This window comes from Magallana gigas, chromosome 6, assembly GCF_963853765.1.
Source record: "Magallana gigas chromosome 6, xbMagGiga1.1, whole genome shotgun sequence".
Classification (NCBI taxonomy): domain Eukaryota; kingdom Metazoa; phylum Mollusca; class Bivalvia; order Ostreida; family Ostreidae; genus Magallana; species Magallana gigas.
The window spans coordinates 26,467,040-26,490,631 of NC_088858.1; the positions used below are offsets into that span (position 1 = coordinate 26,467,040).

Sequence of the window (23,592 nt, forward strand, 5' to 3'; positions counted from 1 at the left end):
TAATATATCGCACCTTGGAGAATTTTCGGGCTTCAAAAGCTGTCGTCTGCATCTAGACTTATTTCCGTCGGGAGAGTCTCTCGCGCAGCTGGAAACGGCACAAATTCTATTAGCATTTCACGAGTGCTGCAGCACCATATGTTACGACGAGGGCTAAGCAATACGGTTGTCGCAAAATTTCCATTGGATGTTTCGACTCGAGGAAAATTGTTTGTAATTCGATTTACAAACGAATCTTTTTCTATTATGATCAAAGTCAGCAATGCCATTGTGACATGAAAGCTCTTTATTGTTGATGAGAGTGAGAACGAGATTTCATCTTGGGTGCTGAGGTTTGAGTTCTGGAGTGTGATCTATGCGAAGAGGAGCGTCAAGGCTATTTATTCTGAAGACCCAAGATAGGATTATAACAACTTTGAACCCATTACAGACTCTAATCAACATTGGGTAGCACTCGACGACTGCCCTAATCCAGTGCTAATCCAGTGTGTGATTAATTTATTTGCTCCTGGTTTTGACGTTTCCTCGGAATTCCGTGAGGAATACGTATATATTTCTGCAGTCGAGTATAGACACTCATACTAAAACGCAAAAAACCCCAGAACTACGTAATATTACACAATAAACTGCAATTCTATTATAAAACCAGTCTTTATCATACCTATTAATTCAGGGAAAGCTACTGCGTATTTTAGGCATTAAAAATAACGAGATACCTGCATGTGTGGATATAAATTATCAAAGGACTACCTCTCAGTCATAGTTTCGAAATAAAATTAAAAAAAAAAGAAAGATAAATATTCTCGAAACGCTGCTTTATCTCCTTGCCCAAGTAGAAATTTGGTGTACATTTTGATCTATTTATAGGTTACATACCGGTATCTATACTACTAAAATAATGGACTCGATTTTCGGTCCTTAATTCCTGTAAACGACTGAAATCATTCAATTGTGTTGGATATTTAATAAACATTGTACCAAACTAAATTCTGTCAATCTGGGCTTATTTTCTCTATTTGCGTTACTTAATTAGCAATCAACAAAAAATAAGCACAAAAAAAAAATAATCCGGAATTTGAAACGCTATGAATTTGAATTTCGGTATCGCAAAGACCTGAGCTTCCGCTTCACATATATAGTTTAATAAATGGAGTGATCAGCTTTTTACAGTTTAAAAGAGGTGTTAAAGTTCTTCAAATAACCATGCTATCCATCAATGTAATGAAAATAAAAAGATGTTTACAGAACGTATGAGGACTAGGAATACAGCTAGGAGGACGCATAAACTTTGCTTTCGAGGGTGGGCGGGGCTGGGTTTAGATGTCAAAACACGAAACGGTTTTTATTTTCATTTTATTTTTAAAAAAAATTTGCGAAATACACATCCAAAACATAAAATCTCTTCACACCTAACCCTTCTTCCAAAGTTCTAGACGTAGTCATTGTTTCTTGAAGTGCGACGAAAAACGCTCGAAAAAAAAAGAATATATCCGATATACATGTACCTTAAAAAAAATTACTATTTTTTAAAACGCATATGAAAAAAATGTCCGGGAATTGGGTAGGGGAGAGAAGACCATTCAACCCAGGGGAGAGGCACGCTCCTCCAAAGTCTTCACTTATGAACGCTAATGGAAAGTCTTTCGAAGAGAAAGGATGGTATAAAGGGCATTTACATATACATGTATATGCATGTGGCAAAACTTTTATTATCACCTTTTTAAAATCGTGCTCATCGTACTCGAGAAAACAGATTATTTTTTAAATTTTAAAGGATTGATTCGTCTCACACAGACGATTCACAACACTATTGCAAACAATTTACAATTAATTCCATGAAGCTCTTTTAACTTTGGAATCAGGTGTTATAAATTCACGCAAGCAGTCTAACTTAATGGATCCTTAACAAACAGTAAATGCGCCTTGGCAAATCACATCATTAGCATTTCCGTTGCTTTTTTAGATTTTGAGGATAGTTTCCTCAATTAAAATATTTACGGTCTTTCATTACGCCACCTCAAACTGTTTGGATGGGTGACTAGACAATAAAGCAGTTGTTATGAACGATACATCCGTTCTGTTTCTGACATGACATAAACATCCTCCTGATAAAAATAAAGATACATTTCTTCAGTCCTACATGTTTCTCTGAAAATCATTTCGATTGTTCTTACAAAGTGAATAGAAGCAATTCATTTGAGTGTTGCAAAACTACATGTCTGTATAACAACCGATCCATCTCAAAATTAGGCTGAAAATTATACACTGTGACCTAATCATTAATTTTCAGTTGATGTAAATATTATCAATAAAGATATTTGAGTAAACAGTTGACCAGAGCAAGGACATAATTATGTATTTTAACAGTTTGGTGGGGTCTTTGTAAAAATATTTATTAGTTTATAACAGTTTGCTTGTTTATTAATCTTTTTAAAAACTGAACCTCTGTCTGGACCTTTTGTATATTAAATCATACATTGAAATATGTTGAAATCAGACCAGTAACTGCCTTTTTTTTTTTTACAACACAAAAGAGAAAAATAATTACACACAAGTGATTATTTAGGTATGGAAATATATATACATGTATTTTGTTAATGTTTGTTTTTGAAATTTTCGAAAAACAATAGTGCTAAAATTGGACAAGACACATTCGAGAAAAATCCGATTGCTAAGTTCAATGAAATTCGAATTTATGCGCAATGATTTTGAGAAAAAAAAATTCATCCAATCAGAGGCGCCACAAACTAGAGCCAACATTTTTAAAAGATATTAACTTAAGAATTACTTTAATTTTGATTTTATGAACTTTAGTAAACCAGTTCCTGTTTCTTATTTGGTCTTTAAAATACACTTCAATAACTCATAGTGCCAATGCATGCATATTTTATCCTAATACGTTTGTTAAACAAGAAAGAAATCCTGATACGTCCGTTGGTATAACTCGTCGATTAACTTCTTTTTAAGTAGTATTGTGAGTGTCATTTACTGGTGATCGAATCCTTTTCAGGATGTTCATACAAAAGACAAGAATTAATGGATCATGATTTTGAAATCGTTTAACCAGAATTCGCCATATGTGAAGCGTTTTGGGGACCCGCGTCCTGCTCGCGAGCGCGCTTACTGGGAAGTTTTCATCTGCATTGTAAATGATGAAACACGATATTTCAACGTCTTTATTCCTATAGAGGAGGTGTTTATTTAATTACAGTGTACTTAATTTTCACATGTTAGCCATTTGAGGATAATCTCACACCAAGCCGCACTCATTTTTCATCCTGATCGGTAAACTTAGACATGTTTTCAGAAATCTGAGAATGCGATTTTTCTTGGCTAACACAGGGTAATTGCAGCGTTGTCCGTTAAGATATATGAGGTTTAGAGAATCAACTTTTTTCACACACATCTTGAATTTATTTTTCATTCCAAATTCATGTTTTTAATGTTTGCACAAAAATCTATAATTCCAAAAATAGAATAATATTCGGGATTGTTTAACTGAGTCGACTGACAATGTCTGATATCGTTCAGAAAAATGGCATAATATACAATTGTCTTCCAAGATTTTTTTTATATAACGTAATTTTACACGCGTTTTAGTCAACGTAATATAACGAACAGGAGAAAAAAAATTAAATGAGAAAGAAAGAAGGAAAGAAAGAGAAAAAGAACCAAACTATGATATTTTCCTATAGTGAATTCAATATATTTGACTTCATTTGTTACATGTAAGAATCTACTTCGATATATTCAGCATAGGTCAATTGCAAGTTCATAGAACTGTTTACGTGTAAACATTAACAAAACACCTTGCAATGGCAACAAATGCTGTTGATTTAATTGGACTCTGCAGGTGATTTAAAATATTTTCCTCGTCTGGTAAGTAAGTGGGTGTTTATGTGTGTCACATAACAGATCAATAAACAAGTCATTTTAGAGTTGCAATTGGGCATAGAACCTTTGACTGATATTACTCCTTCTCAAATGAGAAACTTTAGCACAAATTAAAAATATTCAAGTTTTTTCATGTTCTTGTATAGTGACATGGATAATAAATAACCAGTCTATAGGCTAATTAGCAATGTATTGTTATTTGAATGTGTGTTTTCTAATTGGTAATTACATGTACATGTAGCTGCAGAACTGTAACTTTACGGGAAATTCGGGTTAACGGACTATGGATCTACAGTTCATGTACTAGTATTTATTACGCACAAAAAGTTGCGTATACGGTCAATATTTATTTTACTTATTATAGGAACATGGAAAATATTCTGTAAAAATCTATATTAAAATAAATTCTGCGAATTTTACTTTAGATGTTGTAACCCCACTTGCCTCTGGATATCTTTAAAACACCCTCACCGGCCTTGTAAGTGAAACAGTGGGTTTTTTTTCTCTTCACACGAATGCATGTAAAACTAGCGACTCTTGATTCCGACATAAAAATAACGTACTTCATTTTCCGAGGTCGGTTAGGATGTTTAAGAGAACGTTTAAGGCGAGTAAATGGTAGTGAATCAGTAGAAAAATCTCCCAGAATTTGTTTGGTATAAAGATATTTAGATGATATAATTAAATAATTTTAATAAGCTTAAAAGCGTGGGCCTATTAAAGTTATTAGATTATATCATGTAAATATTTTATACCAAAAAAATTTAATAATTTTGATAAGCCTAAAACTGCGAGCAGTGGAACACATGGCTCATTGGTAATGGGCGTTAGACAAGTAACCTAGGCAATCGGGTTTTAGAACGCAGTTCGCAATTGAATAGTGAACTGCGTTCTATAGAACGCAGTTCGCAATTCAAAATTTAGTGCGATTGAATAGTGAACTGCGTTCTATAGAACGCAGTTCGCAATTCAAAATTTAGAATTCATATTTGGGGCCCGCTTGCCTTATATGCAATTGAATAGTGAACTGCGTTCTATAGAACGCAGTTCGCAATTCAAAATTTAGAATTCATACTTGGGGCCCGCTTGCCTTATATGCAATTGAATTGCGAACTGCGTTCTATAGAACGCAGTTCACTATTCGATTGCATATAAGGCAAGCGGGCCCCAAGTATGAATTCTAAATTTTGAATTGTTCTAGACAGAACGCAGTTCACTATTCAATTGCATATAAGGCAAGCGGGCCCCAAATATGAATTCTAAATTTTGAATTGTTCTAGATAGAACGCAGTTCACTATTCAATTGCATATAAGGCAAGCGGGTCCCAAATATGAATTCTAAATCTTAAATTGCGAACTGCGTTCTATAGAACGCAGTTCACTATTCAATTGCATATAAGGCAAGCGGGCCCCAAATATGAATTCTAAATTTTGAATTGCGAACTGCGTTCTATAGAACGCAGTTCACTATTCAATTGCATAGAAGGCAAGCGGGCCCCAAGTATGAATTCTAAATTTTAAATTGCGAACTGCGTTCTATAGAACGCAGTTCACTATTCAATTGCATATAAGGCAAGCGGGCCCCAAATATGAATTCTAAATTTTGAATTGCGAACTGCGTTCTATAGAACGCAGTTCACTATTCAATCGCACTAAATTTTGAATTGCGAACTGCGTTCTATAGAACGCAGTTCACTATTCAATTGCGAACTGCGAACTGCGAACTGCGTTCTAAAAACCGATTGCCAGTAACCTAAAGGTCGCTGGTTCAAACCCCGCTGTGGTCACTTAATGTTGTGCACTTAGACAAAGCACTTTATCTAGATTGTCTCAGTCCACCTTGCTGAAATTGGCCCATGGGTACCGGCTAACTCTGGGGGTTATGGACTGGTGTCCCATCCAGGGGGAGTCAATGATCTCATCCGCTTGGCACCACGGAAACCAGGGATAAGCACCGGCCTTCTGCGCCTTCGATCGTTGCACGGAGAAGGATTTAACTTAAATCTGTTTGTAAAGCAACACCATTTTCATTGAAAGCGAAGTATAACTCTGTATTGATATTACGCCTATTTCAACTCACGAAAAAGAATTGCATAAGCAATACATTTCCTTTACCGGCACCCTACCCCTTTTTAAACATTATTACTTATGAGTGATAAATAGGTCAAGAGGAAATTTTCTGTAAGATTATCTAAGGATAAAATCGACATGTAATAAATAAAAACGGTGCCGTTAAGGATAAATGTCTCTATTCTGGATCTCTTTGGGTAAATCAACGCACAAGCGTAGCACTAACCCGATTGTTTGTCCAATTTTAACACCTGTTGATAAAAGGTAACGAAAGTCGAACTCGGCGAGTGAAATTGTTGAGTTAGAAGGGATCGGCATGATCAAGTCACATCTTAATTTTTCCCTTTTCTCACTCTCAGTTATTGGAATACTAGTTTGGCACTAACCTTGTCGTAAATACATGAGTCACATTAAACAAACTAATTACATGTACGTAAATATTTGTTATGAAGCTACATAGGAAATTTAAAATCCATTCGTCAAATCATTACTTAAAAAGTCTGGAAAACGAGTTGAATGACTGACAGACTATACATCCCCCCCTCACCCCTCCTCCAAGTTTAACCGTTGGGGGTGCGACAACTGTCTTCTCACGATTTTATCTGCTACACGGATAAACTTTTTACAGATGCTGGCTAGCTGTTTAGAGAACTAACTACACATGTACATGTATATCTACAATTTTAGAAATATTTCCAATAATTTTTCATTCTTATCGACGAAAAGTATATGTAGATTCAAGTTTAAGCCTAGTCGGTCCGACTTATAATAATAAAGAACTAGGTTTTGAGCAGCAATTCAGATTTCAAAACATTCGAATTTTCTCTATCAATTTTCTAATCCCAGTCAATTTTTTTGGCTTTCATTAAGCATAAATGAATTCAAAGATCTTATGTTTTTATTCACCAGTTCAACCGAACATAAATTATTTGTAAAATAAAACGCAAACACATAATTTAGGGGTAAGTTCGCATGTGCGAATGTAACAGGCTTTAATAATCATATTCATGTATATAATATAGTACAAAGTAAATGGATCTCAGTCTCTTTACTTTCATAAACATGTACAAGCATACTCATTCTACAAAAGAAGAAAAAATCATGTAGAAACAAGAAACTGACAGAAATTCAATGTTATCATTTGGGAGGGGTGGGTGGGGATAGTCTGTTGCAAAGTGGCATCGAACTTCGAATAACTTTTAAAAAAAACAAAACCCCGAATTCTACTTTATATGTGTACAAGTCATGCGTAGCACGGATTAAATCACCCTATTCACCCGTAAACAATCGATATGTAATATCGACACGCCCACTTAAAACAACACACGTGTTTTCTGTAACTTTTATTAATATATAAATTTTTTAATTAAGCTGTCTATAAATGCTTTTAAAGCAGTTTTTTTTTTTTGCATTGTATGTTAAGCGATTGTCTGACGGAATAAGTAAGATAAAACCAACAGAAAGTCCGCAAAAATAAATTGTCCAACAGATAACACTTCACATTTGTTGTTACGGTGCTGCCAATTATTTCCTATTGGTAAACACAGACTTAGGAAATCTTAGTCTGATTTTCCGTCGTGTTGCCTCAACCTGACGTGTATTTTTGTTTAAGCATAATTCCATAAAATGAAGAACACATTAAGTGTTATGTTAATTTTTATTCATTTTATAAATACATATTATACCTAGAACAAATGTTTCTTCGGGACTTTATAACTATCCGAATTTGACACATCGAACCCTGAGTAAACACTAAACATATTGATAGGTCCTAAATGGGTTTTCGTACGCATTGTCAATTAACCGCAACGTAATTCTCAATCGCAACTTCTCGGGCCTTTCCGGCATTCTTGTAAAAACACCTCGGATATATTTTAAACATTTCAGGATGATGTTAGAATGTTATGTAAAATAGAGTGGTATCCCATTAAAATAAGTATCGGCTTGACAGCCTTGTATGATACCTATGTGGTACATTTTAGGGTGTATCATTGACTTTAATGAAGTCTAGCTTACCTCTCAACAGATCGTAAAATGTGTTGTATTTATATCAAGTTTTATAAAGAAAAAAAGAAGAAAAAAAGAGGGGGGTTTCATGGAATATCATGGAATATATACATAAATTAGATATTTTTCCTCAAAATGTAAATAAATTTGATCCTAATGATTAAAAATCTGAGTATTAAATATTTCATATAAATGTTTATGTCATCATGCCAATTCTTTTTTTTTTCAATCAAAAACCCACAATTTGCAATTGTTTTAATTATGACGTTATTTTTCAATAGATTTTTTTCTATAACAATTAAAAATAACTCATTTAGAATTTAAAGAAAAAATGATTTGAATTTTTCAAAACGTCATACCGCGTCACATGAATCTCTTCCGCGTCGAGATTTTGCTCAGGTGCCATCTGATCCCGTTGTGATTAATTAGTACACAATGAGTGACCAGCGGTCAGCTGATGTCCAGAGAATGGTCCGTGCCCAGTGACAGGCGGGCTGTTTACCTCTCCCCCCAGCACGTCGCCATTGTCCGTGTGTCAGACCTCGATACTTTCAGTGGTGCTAACAGATTTCGATAGCGCGTAATTTTCCAAATACAACAATACAAAGGGAGACCACCCCTGGTTTGAGTATCAGAATTCGAGACTAAATTTTCATAGCAATCCACCATAATTGGCTTCAATTCGAGTGATACACAACACATATTTGAATTTGACGTCGACAATGATATTTGTGTATGTATTTTGCGCTAAAATAGAAAAAAAAGTACAATTTGTTACAGCAATACTAGTAATTAACTGTATATACAAATATTTTGATTAAAAAAACTGTATGCTAAGGTCATGCTATAGACACGAATTACATTTAATCTTTCTCCTAGACTTTCGACTTAAAACCCCAATACTTTTATCAATCATTAAGGGGAATACAAAATCGTCATTCGAAGAAAAGATACACTCTCTCACAAGACAGATAATTGACGGAAAGTTACGCTTTCAGTCCTTTTCTCAAGACACTAATTCACTTCTGAATACAGTTTTCCTCAAAAGCAAAAGAATCATCGGTCATAAATTCTATATCATTACAAAAGCGCAAATTCAGGCCCTGGGGTATAACAAAAATCACCATACCCAATGGAAATTCCGAAACCAACGCTCTCCCGCTTAACCGTTGATTAAAAACAAGTAGTGTTTCAATATTTGTTCATTCATTACAGAAATTTGTCAAATTTTCCTTCCAGAGACGAAATCAGACAGTCGCATTATCGGCTAAAAGCCTTCTCTATGAGCAGAAAATTGGTAAATTGGGCCCGCAATTGAGTATCTTACACGGAGAATTAGGACCAATATTGATCAGATCAAGTCTGCGCGGCCTCGGGGAGACACAAGAGCAGAACAAGGGTCTCAAAGTTTATCGCTTCCTGAGGCCGGGTGGTCGTTAGATCCACCTACATGTAGGTATATCTAAACTATTGCAGAGTGCACATCAAAATATAACACCCCGCCCGATTAAAAATCCTATTGGAATTCTAATAATTTCCTTTATTTTCATACGGAGGTCTTCTATCTATATAATGACCACTCCGGTCTCTTAATCATTGAAGTGCTGAGAACAGCAACATAATATAAATGCTTAACTTTCGAGAAACACAGCGAAAATAAATTCAGTAACATATATATATATATATATATATATATATATATATATATATATATATATATATATATATATATATATATATATATATATATATATATATATATATATATATATATATGTCAAAACAAACAAAAGCACTGTATTTCTTTTGATCTCAAATACATTTCTGTAGCTTTGTTTTATTTTGAAGTTTTCAAAACAAGTTCGTACGCACCTTAAAAATTACCTTACAAAATAAAATGAATAAAACAATTAATCAATCAATCTACGGTAAATACATGAACAAGTAATTGCAGTGAATATAAGAATATTATAGAAATCATATTAACGCACCTTATATTACTCAGGGATTTATAGTTTAACAAGTAAAATTTTGATATAATCATGTAATAAATTAAATTCATATAAAATAATGTTGGGAGATAAAATTTATATCAGTTTTTAAAGTTTCAAACTGCATGCAAAACCGTTCATAATAATTGTAGACACACCAATTAAAATCAGATAGTTAAAATCAAAATTCACTGATTAACGATATCTTTAAATTAAGAGAAACGTATTTACTTCATTTACAAGATCCAGACTTTTAAAAGCATTGATCTTAAAGTTATTCGTCGAGTCAATTTTAAGCCGTAAAAATAAATAATCATTCAGTAGCAAAAAAAAAAAAAAAAATACCGAGAGCGTGTACATGTATGTAAGTGCAAATGCAACAATAATGGCTAAATAAGATGACTGGCCGATTTACGGCAATAAATCTACGCACACAACGGTAATTTCTATTTTTCTCGCCATTTAACTTCGTAACGTATATACGTGAGAAGAAGACGCAATCGCCAATGTTTACTAAACAAGTTAGCCTAATCAGCGAAGCCCACCCGCTTGAAGTGAAACCCCCACAAGGAAAATGAAAACAAACGAGGATAAGTATGCATTCGATAATTTGGAACAATGAGACAAGAAGGTAATCAGTTTCTGTTGTCGTAAACGGTCAGACCTAATGATGGCAAGTGTCGCAAAACTTTGTAACACCACAATCCCGTAATAGAGTGTGATAATAGGACTCGTTAGGAGATTCGCGCCAACAACAATGGACCCCGCTGTGTTCCCTGATTATCACAGATGGCCTTCATAATAGCTCTTGGTTGTGTTTCGTTTAGTTTTGTTTGGCTACTAAAAGAGCTTCTATCACTATCTAGACAGTGCGAAAAAAAATTTGGTGATGTTCTTCATTTTCCCACAATCCATTTTTACCTTTGTTTATGTATGTGTGTCCGTGGTATGTAAATTGTAGTTCAAAACAGCCCCTTAAATATGAAGTATATCCTTAATTTTATCTACATGAAACTATATATATATATCGGCTATCCTTAATGTTTTCTATATCGACTTTACACCCTAAATATTCTATTATCTCTTTTGTTAAGTCTAGGCCATTTACTTTTTCTATATAAACTTTATAAATTATTTTTTTAAAATCGCATTTACCATTTTTTTTTCAAACAATATGGACTGTTTTCAATATTTTAAAATAAAATATAGCGTTATAAATAGCTTATTCAATTTTTCAAGAAGGTTGCACTCTATGCCACACTGTGCGTCGAAAGATATACGTTTCTGAGATTGAACCATTGCTGATGGTGTTACATGTATTAACACGTATGACTTTCTGTGTTTTTTATTTAAATATTAGTTACGGTACTGGCTTTCCAAGTTCATGCATGGATCTAGAATGGTGTCGGGAGGGGGGGGGGGATTTTCTGGATATGCACATGAAGTTTGTTATTATCTGAGCAACACATTCCTTTGAAATATTAATTTTATTACGGGGATCATACTAGTAGGGTACATGATTGTATGATGTTATATGGCATATCTTTGAAATTAGGAATTTGGTGATTACATATAATATCTTTTAGTATTTTAACATCATCATCATCATCTTATCTACTATAAAACATAGCCGTATAATATCACCTTTTGGTCGGCAGAAATATTTTCACAGAAGCCTTAAATATCAACACTACTAGCGTCAATATCCACATGTAGATAACAGAAAATGAATATGAAAAGAATATTATATAACAACAACTTCGAAAATAAATGATACAGTATACGCATATTGAATCTGGATGCACAAACATCCAACACACTTTACATGCAAAAAATATTAATCAAATGAGGTGTTTTAAGCAAGATTTATATCTACACAAACATACATGTATTTATTAACTGACTAAGGAAAGCTGCTTTCTCTAGGAGATGTCTGGTTACAGCACATAAATGATGCGGATATGCCATCAGCGATACTTTAACAGATTTGACGCCAATTTCGCGTGCTTCTCAAGACGTTGTCAATTTCACTTTTCTCGCGTCATCGCCTTAAGCCTTCTGCTTGTTTCCTTCAACGTTTGCCTTAAAACATGCAAAACTGATTTATTGTACAGAAGTTGGGGTTTTAATTAGATTTTTAGCCATCAAATCTTATATAATGATATTATCTCGTGTCGTAGCCGAAGCAAATATAAGAGAAAGAGACTTTTCTATTTACATCCAGGCTGTCCAATAAGATTATTCCACATTTGTCGATAGTTTCTCTATGAGGACTTCGTGATAATATGGATCAAAAGACAAAAAAGAAAAAAAAACCGCAGAAGATAAGCTTCTATAATAAATGAGGGTCTACGACAATTTGGACGTTCGATGAGCGCTTTGTTGAACAATCCGATCAGGAATTAGAGGGCATTAAAGGTAGAAAATGGTCGCTACACACAGGTAGATTCCGTGAGCGTAATGTATTCTCCTTTATTATGGGAGTTATATGTCCAAGGGACATAACAACGGATTATCCTCTGTGATGTTTCAGCATAGTGTGGCAACATAAAATGTTTTTCTACACGTGCCTTTTCTGCGCTAAAACTGATTATTTTATTTTCGGTAATAGAGTTTTTATAGCTGCATATATATCCTTACGAACGAACTGAGCAAAAATTACAAGCCACCGGGCCGCATTTCTGTTGCGTTGAGTTTGCTTAAATTGACCGCGGATTTTTTTTTATAGAATTTGAAAATTTGAATTTAGAAGAATTATTTGTTTGTACATGATTTTTTACATGATGAATGAGAATCTGGCGGAAAATAATGTTTTATGTCTTTAAAATTTATATACACCCCCCCCCCCTCCACAGAGGTCTCATATAATACTATACTTGACAATAACAAATTCAAAGCGTATATATGTCGTAGATATTAATTTTTAGTTTTCTTTGCTGTTGCTAGATTTGTTTAATTTGATATGGACACGATTTTAGATCATTTTTTTAGTTTTAATTTTTCATTTCTTAGATATACGATACGTGTAGATTACATGCACATTTTGATATAGTCCAAAATTTGAATGTTAGAAATTAACTTATAGCCGAGATATTCATTGTTACATACACAAAGCTCGAGCCTTGCTTTTCTTTACAAACAATAAACAGTACGGAAATTACACATCTAAAACAAAATAAAAACTAATGGTTAACAAAATAAGCCGATTTAACGTGTTCATAAATAATATCACCAACAAAACAAAATAAGATTTAATTGAAACTTATATCAATATGTACACAATAAATAAGACTCGAACTTTGTTAAGGATCCAAAGAATTGTAAATTCTGTATCTCGTTTGTAACTTGATGTTTGACATTCAATTTTTGACGAAGCATTAAAATAACTGTTTTTACTATTCTAGATATTAAAAGAAAGGGGGGGTCGTGTCTAGGTCTCCTTAATATTAAATAATATGAAGGAATTTCTTTAATGTTTGTAGCATAATAAACTTTATATTTTGTTAGATATTCGCGTGAGGTACACTCATTAATTTTGTTTCCATGCTTCTGTGGCGTCGGATATGAGACATGCGTGCTCGCAAATAAAGTTTCTGTTTTACTAAGCAAAATCATTAGCACAAGACCGATGGCTCTTTTAGAAATTCGCGTAAAATAATTCGCTAAGTTTGGACAATGAATAATGTATAAATACTCTGTGATTAGTTCATGGACCTCTTAATCCGTTGCTGTAGGGTAGGAGTGAGACCGACATCCCCCTCAGAATGGAGTCCTATCATTTGTAAGGATTCACGTGTAGGTTTTTTCATTAAGTTCTTTTCGATCGTCCGCTAATTTGTACAGCACTTCCGGTAATCATGTCCAAACAGAAGGATTCCGCTTCCGGAGTGTGACAGCTCTGTAGCGTTCGTTACAAGAAATTTTAACTATTTCGGACATATATGCCATGTAAAAAACTGTGATTATTTCCCATTGAAGGAAGTTTCGGGATCCCTAACGATTTCAAATTTCGATTTAATGAGTTCTTAGACAAATGCCGCCATTTTAGTCCTCACAATTGAATTCATTAAATCAGTTGTACTATTGCTGTAGGACCTCGGAAGGGGGGTTCGCGTAATCGAGTAAATTATAGCGTATTCAACATTGGTCGATCAGTGTCCTTGTTGAAATGGTCAAATGAATTTTATTGATGACAATGTTGTCTTGTACGTCTAACAGCAGTGACAACAATCACGCTATTTTATTTTGATTCATACCCAAAATTTATATTTAAATAAACGAGGAATCATAACTTGCATTTTCTCTTTTATCAAATCCAGGATTTGTTTTTTTTAAATTAAGTAAGTAAAAATGATCCTTTTTTTGGGGGGGGGGTGGGGTGGGGGGGTCGTTTAGCTATCAGACTATAGAATTACCCACAGATCACCTGTACTAAACAGTTGAAAGCTTCGTACAGGTACAGTATTTAATAAGGCACTAAACAACTAGCACTATTGATCCGCTCCCGACTTATTCCATCAGGGGAAGTTTGTGACTAAGGGATAATTAGATATTTTGTTTGTAAGATGTTTCATAAGTTCATTTACGAAAAACCTAATCAAAACTTAGAAAAGACAAGAGGATAACAACTTAAGGCATACAAATACTGACTGTGTTAACGTTATGAAAGCACCATATTTAATCCTTTGGACATGATATTTCCACCATCCAACTACTGGCCGATTTATATTACAAAGACGCAATGTCTTTCTTGCTGTATCAAAAAAACAACCAGGGAAGAGCATTTTCTAGTTGCGTTTAATTATTAAGTGAACGAAAAACAAATTAAAGAGCATGAAACATGAAAATGCATTAAAGTCTAGTTTCATTAAATAGCATTTCACCCGCAAATTACATGTAGCCCTCAAACCTTAATTTTGTCTGACAAATGGCACCGCCGTCACCAAAATTTTCAAATCGCTAAACTCAGCCTTCATTTCGAACCTTTTAAAGAAAACTGCATGAATTTGAGTTTGATACTCACTCCTTAGGTTGAGTGTTGACTTGAGAAAGTTTAGTTCCTTTTTCTACAAAATTTTACCGCCTCCCAATTGTAATTGGTTTAAATATTTTTTTGAATGGGACATTCAGATCAGGTATGACCAAAAATTATTTTTTTTTTTAACTTTAAGTAATATCAATGGTGTAATTTCATTAAAAATTGCTATCTTATGGAAATTTCTAACTCACTTAAAATGGACACAAAAGGATGTTTTACAAAATGTACGTTTTCTGTATATTCTTTCAGAAAGTGAATTTCCTCTCTTCTTTTACATTTGACTTAAATATTTCAGTATGCATCTTACAACTCATATATGATTTGATAACGGTCTTTACATTATCATATTTAAAACAACAACAAAAAGTGAGAGAGAAGTTCTTAGTGAATAACAATAATATTGAGGAAGAAAACTGTGTAGATTAATTAGTATTGAAACATCCACATCCAATAAATAGATACCAGATCCAAGAAAAACCTAAACTTTTATATAATTACTATAGTAGTTAACACATTCAGTTTACATATGAAATATCAGACAGGAGTACATGGCTTAGATTATGCGATACACGTGCATGCTGGCATTTTGAAGCTTAAGTACTTTTCCCTTGACCGTAACCTTTTCGTCTAATGGCTTTATTTATCTGATGAGGGGGGATTTATAGGATTGGTCAGATAATATACTACTTTGCTACTAAATACTCGGACTTATCGGGGGCTGACCTTTCATTGTTAAAACCAAAAATGATGGCATCAAAGTACATTGTAAGTAAGACAATAAAATGCTTCTTTTCTGAGAGATTTGTTGAATAAGATCAGCGACTTCTGATTTCAGGTAACAATTCATGCAAAGGGCAACTGCATAATATTGTGTCTATATTCCAACTCCTCTCCGCCCATCAGAAAGAATTAGGAAAATTGTTTGCATTTCACAAATTAATTAGTTATTGACAAGATTTTATTTTTATCCTTTGGATGAATTTTTATCATCTGGGTGGAGGGGAAATCAACCGGATAATCTATCCAAAACGCCCATTCGTTTCGATTTATAGTAATCACCCCTGAATTTGTTTAGAATTAAATCTTATCAGATCTTAATTATACGTATATAAGATGTATTTTTGTTTTTTTATACGTTCAACAATCCTATTATTGAGTTGCGGATATTTTCAAACAAAAAAGATTTATCCGAACTAATTCAATCTTTAATGAGATACAAAATAAAAAGAAAATCCATTTAGTATGTAGTTGAGAAATAGATACAAAATAGGATTTGAGACCTTGCTATCATAATGTCTTAAGTTGGGGTTTGTTCATTTTACCTTTAAAACTTTATGGTTATTAAATGATATACAAATCAAAACCATAGCTATTTATATGAAACACTCATCTGGTTTTTGTAAATTGTCCTGTATAGAATTAATGTTTTGTTTTATAATAAACCAAGCATGGAAATTTAAAAAAAAATGTGAAAGCGCAAGTTTATTGAAGTTGTCCTCAAAAGTTTCAATTCTATTCGGTATCAAAGAGGAATGAAAATGAAAACTCTAAACAAGCTATGCATTTGATGACTGATGACAGTCATGTCACTTAATTTTTATGCATTTAATAGTGTGACCTTATAATAGTAGCAAACAATTTTTAGTGCGGACATTTTTGACACGGTGGGAAAAACGGGGAAAGTTTCTCTCTTTTTTATCTTGTCATTGCAGCGAAGAGCCGAAGAGACAGGGGGATGCGAGTCCCTCAATGGTGCCAGAGGCTCTAATTGACCATGTGGGGACAGGTCGCACGGTGAGCCGTCGATACCTGTCTATAATTACCTGGGCATAAGCCAAACCTCTTTCATCCGTCAATGCGCCACTCGCGGAGAAATACATCACTTTTTTCTGAAGTTTCAACACGGGTGGCATTAAACTCGCAACTCGCGCGTTGTCATTATTACTATAGGGGTAGCGGATCTCTTTTTCGATCCCCTTTTTATCCCATTAGTAAGTGTTATTTATAAACAACTTTTTTATCGTCTTTACACTTAGCCTTTGGGTTCCTTTTTTGTATTTTTTACAATTTTTTGTCAACGGCAAAGAAAAGACACTTCTTCGGTGCTAAATAGGCTATATTGAGTGAGGAGTCATTCGATACATCAACATATTGTCTGAAATATCAAAACCCAGACAGTCGATTCAAATTAAGAATTTTTCTGCTTCATTTGGACTGAATTGACCCCCTGAAGTCTTGAGAAAATTGATAGCGCGCGGTTGATAATAACCGGTTTATGCAACCGAGAAAAATTAAACCAACAAAAGTCATTTAACAAATTGTTTATCGTTTTTGGCTACAATATCCCTCTTTGGTGTACTTTTTGGTATAACAAATACTTAACATTAGTCTTTGGTGGTATTGCTTCTTACTTAGACTTGAACTGCATTCAACAGCTTATAGAGAGTTTATTTTCAATCCATCATTTACCTAATAATGGAGATTGGTCTTTAAATATACATGTAACATTTCAAATTGTACACCTTTTTCGTTGGCGGGAAAATATTACGGTTTCAACACTTTGGACAAAAACCACCCGAAATTGGCATATGTCACCGCTCGTAATTCGAGTTGTGTATAAAACAAACGCAATAGCGGTATTTGAACAAACTGCGAAAAAATCATCAAAACGTTGCCACTTGCACCCAAAAAGCTCTCTAGGATTTTGGCAAGTCCTACAGATCGCCCATTTTGCGACAACCGCATGACAGTGGGTTATTGATCATCCCAACATGGTGCACAGGTCTCCAGGTATAGTGTTTCCGGTGGAATGAGAGCGCACAACTAAAGGGAAACATTAGGTGTCCTATCACCTCCAATTAGGACAAATTAAGTAGTGAATGGAGTTCTCAAAGCTTGAGTAGAGATCGAGTTTGCTATATGTGAATCAATCTAGCATGCCGGTGGTCTTAAGTTTCAATAACAAATTGAGTAATGTTGATCTCCTTAAGAGAATAAACTTATGTTGTTTGCCATATTTTTTGTCAGTTTAAAAGTGTTGAATATTATTTTCATGAGATGATTCAAATAGAAATTTGAACACTTTGAAGTTTTCTTATGTATGTCTATATCTATATCCCCCCCTCTCATATCATTATTAAGTAACAGTCATAATGCAATTAACCATTCTAGTAATATACAACCATTAATAGAAAATCAAAGCCATCTTTCGCAAGCAGGCTGACTTATGAAAATAATCTTCTTTGGTTATTTAAAACTTGAGCATTCTTATTTTTCCCCTTTCTGTTTCATTGATAGCTTTACTTTCTGTGACGTGTGTCATCATCATAGTCCAGGTGAGTATAACTGACGCAGACTCCGAATTATAGCTCGCCCATGATTGCCGCCATCGTCAAAGCCCTGTGCGTAATGACAATCGGAAATAGACGGGAAAACGCAGGTTATAAATAAAATTACGTATGTACTATTTTCTGTGGCGAAGCATACGACTTTGGGGTCTCATCAAAATATAGTAAATCTGCCTGGAAATATACATATAATTTTGAAGATAAGCTTCGCGTTTACAACTGTTTCTACTACATGTATTTTCGTTTTTATAAAATGAGTAATTTTTTATTTATATTCATATTTTATTTTGGGGAGGTGGGGGCATACATTATTTTTCAAACATTGGTTTCCTAGTCTATTAGGAAGAATATCATTAATGTAACCGCCGTCTAAAGCTAACCGCAACAACATACATGTGTATCATAAAATCATCAAACGAATATAATTGCATTTCTTTTATTATGTATTTATAAATTATTTGAAATTGTATAAAAGATTGAATATCATCCAAAAGTTCAATTATTATTCTTTTTAAACAGTTTAGTCGCTAACATTTGCAAAAATCGGCAGAAAAGCCATCAATATTTGTAAGAAAAATCAAATTACAATACGATATATCGAGTGTTTTAATATTTGTCAGCTTATAAAACTATATTAATGTCTTTATTTTAAAATGTTGTTTATGTACATGTAAATATATTTGCGAACAATCGCCTTTTAAATGATTTTCTATCAGAATTATTTTAATTCCAATATACTAGTAATTTTCTCGATACACTTTTTAATAGATAGAATCTTTTTTTTAAAGCAATAAATAATAAAAATGTACTTACACATATATACAAAATAGAAATAGAATATCCAAAGTATTCAAAATTTTATTTCATATCAAGAGACAAGTTAAAGAAGCGGTGGAAATACTACGATGTGAACCTCGGCATATTTCATTGAATTATAGATTTTTCGATTGTGCTGCTGACATGACGGCTACGACACAGCGCTCTCATTGGCCAGTCCATCGCTGTCGTCCCAAACGCCGTTCAACCACTCATGAATATTCATGTCGCAGGAACCAATAGTGTGGTACAAAGTTTGTATTGGAGAAAATAATTCTAAAAATTGTGTGTATAAAGTTTGTAAGCAACATATTAATGAACCAAAGGCGAATCTGTCGCACACGATCTCTTCACGGCAATGTGCAGTTCCAACCCTGCTACAGTGATGCTTCCTTACGGAATCAAAGTCCCCATTTCTTCTCCTTACATCCAAAGTTCTCAAATGGCTGTAGAACTTCAACGGGCCCAGCAGTTTTACGATTATAGTGCAAGGATGCATTACGGAATCCGGGGCTACCCTAACGCTCTTGGTCTGACTTCTTATCAGACCCACCCGTCCGTCGACCATTATCTCCAGCATTATCTCTACAAGGATCCTAGAATCAGATACTTGCACGAAGAACCAAAGCCTAATCATAGCTATATTGGACTTATTGCAATGGCCATTCTAAGTTCACGAGATAAAAAACTGGTACTTTCGGATATATATCAGTGGATACTTGACAACTATCCATATTTCCGGACCCGAGGACCTGGATGGAGAAACAGCATTCGCCATAACTTGTCTCTAAACGATTGCTTTATAAAATCGGGAAGAAGTGCCAATGGGAAAGGACACTACTGGGCCATCCATCCGGCAAATATTGATGATTTCCAGAAAGGGGATTTCCGTCGGAGACGGGCTCAACGCCGTGTCAGACGACACATGGGGTTAGCTGTACCGGATGATGACGAAAGCCCTGTTCCTTCTCCCTCTGAAACAAACTGGGCGGATCACGAAGATGCAGACCTACAAAGGCCGAGAAGATCTTACTCCGAAGAACTTTCAAACGCAGACGACGAATGCCTGGACATTACAAATGATACTGAAAATTCTCTTTCATTGTCGGAAGAAGCAAACAGCCCCTCCGAGAAGAAGACAGAACAGCAGACAAATTTGGATCTCAAAGTGACTGAGTCCGAGAGGGTCCCCCCTAAGAAGAGAAATTTTGATATGGACAGTTTGTTAGCCCCCGATACTGGTATAAAGCATCACAGAGGAGATGATACTCACTTTTTACCCTACGAACAAACAGACAAAGCAGAAGACACTGATATTGATGTAGAAACAGAAGCAAGAGATTCTCCAAAAATCCTAATTGCTCCAGAAAGCAGCAGTGAAAAGGAAAATGTGCTGGACTTATCCTCTCAAAGGGATGAAATAACTCAACAGAACTCGTTGAAGCTTAACGAGGACTCTTCTTTATCGGGCAATAACGGGCTCGTATTCGGTTCGAGTTTACGGGGATTCACCCCGATTAGTCCCGCAAGTTCAGACGCTGTCGCAGGATCCTCAGAATCCTGGAGTAGCCTTCGCCCCTATCTCCCCGCTTATCCCGTCATGGGTCTGAAAAACGGTCTTCAACACTCTATATTCCTGTCTCGGACTATATCTCAAATTCAGCAAAATCGCCCGGGAACACGGTTCCCTTATCGTCTGCCGCTGGAAAGAACTAGCCGACTCCCTGATGTGACCCACAACAGACAAATGACAAATTGAATGTTGGAAGATTTTGTTGTCCTCAACAAAACACTTTTGTTATTGAACAAACATGAAAAAGGTAGTGTAAATATTCCGCCATAATGTTATTGTTTGTAGTTTGTATTGTACAATTTAAAATATTTTAGACGCACAACGTCTAAATGAAATACTGTTTGTATTGCGTTTTTTCCCTAAATTTTGTTTATCTATGCTCATTGATTTTGTTATCTTTGTGTAAAAAATTATCATTAAAGGTACATGTGACAAAATTTGTATTATTTGGGTTTTTTTTAATATTATCTAAATAAATCATTTAAAAGAATTAACGAAAGATTTAAAACGACATGCATATATTTCCGAACACTAGAAATTTTAATAGAAATATGAGAATATGCACTATAATTCCTTAAATAGTTGCTATTCATTTAGAAACAATAACTTAAAAAATATTCTTCGTCAGTCTAATTATATTAATAGTGAATGTCAATGCCAAAGAACGTGTTTTGTTCGCATGCGGCAAACTTCTCATTAAGAATACAGAACAAAATGTTGCAAAATGTCAAGTGATAAAGGAACGTCAAATGATAAAAAGTCAATTTTGAATGAATTGCAATTGTGTTGCTAATTGTTGCTAAGCTATTTTCAATTTGCTTTGGCATTTGAAAAAAAAAATAATAAAAATGAAAAGAATTTGTGAATTGTGTTATATTGTAAATTTCGAATTTGCAAGAAGGGTATATAAATACAAAAAATACCATTTTTTCCAGTCGTATCTGACCCAGTTAATTTATTTAATACAACGGATGGTTAGATCAATTATGTACCAGAAATTGGTATAATATCAACAACAAAATATCTACAGGAAATTTAATGTTTTGCGACCCTGATCATGATGGGTCATGATCATAGATCATGAATGTCTTTAAAATTCATGATATTCTGATTTCCATTAACCTACCGTTATTTTTGTTGCAGTAAATAAACTATAGCCTACATACAGTTACAAGTTCATGTAATTTGATAATTATAATTATACATTTTTCATCTTTCTTTGAGGGAAAAGGTAAACCAGGTAATATAAGTTCAGTCAATATTGAATATATATATATATATATATATATATATATATATATATATATATATATATATATATATATATATATATATATATATATATATATATATATATATATATGGCCATGACCGAGTTTCATCATTAATCACGAGTAACCCTAACATTAAATGAGTTATTTTCGTACATTTGGTTTAAATTTCAATAATTGTTAACCCAAATCCATTAATTTCAATATAACAGAACCAAAAAAAAAAATTAAAAATTTATTAGGGTTGGCAATTTTAATTTTAAAATCTATATTTTCTAACAAAATCATTTGTCACTCTCATATTCTGTCCGTTTATTACAAGTACATGAAAATCGTCTTTCCCATTAAGTATATATATATCACAATGACACGGAGAAGTCGGCTGATTCACAACAACAGAAGAAGAAGGAGTCCACTGCATGTCGATTTCATTTTCCTGTAGAAACTGACATCGGGTTATTAACGCTCAAAAGTCAACGGAAACCTACTGTGAGGGAAATATACGACTTACGACGAGTCGATTAGCGAACAAAAGGCCGTGGTCCACTTCCTAGCGCGCGGGGCGGGGCGGGCAGATTGGCCGCTCCTATTTTGCCAATAACGCCGAATTTCGGGTGGACGGTGTGGAGAGTTTTCATTGACAGATGGAGAAATGATAGCCTGGTAGCAGGACAAGTCTTGTTTTTCTCTTCACAATGATATAGGACAAATGGTGGGCGTGAAGAGAATCCTGACATTATGTCTTCCTCTCGTGGTCAATGTCTGTGTTTTGAATGGATGTTTATCCAATTATGAAGCTTAATACCACCTCTTAAGAAGAAATGTTTTAATGTACACATACATAAAATACATGGTTACTGCTTTAAATATAAGCAATATTTGAGAGAGGGTAAGAACACATGACAGGGAATTTTTTTTATACACACTGTATTTTTATGAACGATATACATGATAGTTTTATTATGTCATGCTTGATTTTTTTGTTTTTAAAGAAGCATTGCACTGACCTTTACAAAGTTCATATATTGCAAAGAGCGTTTATAATTATAATCACTGCAAAAATGTTGTTCGATTCAAATAAAATTTTAGTCTTTGTTAGATTAGAGTCTTTTGTTTTAAATACCAATCATCAGGATACTCCGTAACAAACAAATTGGTCTTTATGTTTAATTGCACGTAAAATGTTTTTATCCAATGCAGAGGAAGAACAAATCGAATGTGAATTTCTTTTCTTTTCTCGTATGACAATTATATAAAAGTTATATTATCATATAATTTTTTTTATGAAAAATATATCTAATTTACATAAAAAAGCTTTTATGATTCATAAAATAAAGTATACAGGTATCTACATATGATTAACATATTTCACTTTCTCATTTTACCCGTGTTAATTTGGTTTCTTTAAACCAGTGTTTTTCTGTTGAAGTTTTCTTCATGTTATTTCTATTACTGGTAATAAATTCTGTTTTCGTCTTTCTCTCCACTGGAATCCTTTAAGTCCCAAAGTACTGTTGTTATGATCGATATTAAAGTACATTACATATATTAGTATTTAATCTTCTAGTTGATGCTCTTCAGTCTC

The 23,592-nt window shown here is 33.9% G+C and overlaps 1 protein-coding gene across 1 annotated transcript; it reads left to right on the top strand.

Annotated features, from left to right (window-relative positions):
- Positions 1–19,291: 19,291 nt before the first annotated feature.
- Positions 19,292–21,144, top strand: LOC105327148 (forkhead box protein C1-A). Its single transcript, XM_011427460.4, has one exon. The coding sequence runs from the start codon at positions 19,522–19,524 to the stop codon at positions 20,920–20,922; it is 1,401 nt and encodes a 466-aa protein (XP_011425762.3). The 5' UTR covers positions 19,292–19,521; the 3' UTR covers positions 20,923–21,144.
- The last annotated feature ends 2,448 nt before the right edge of the window (positions 21,145–23,592 follow it).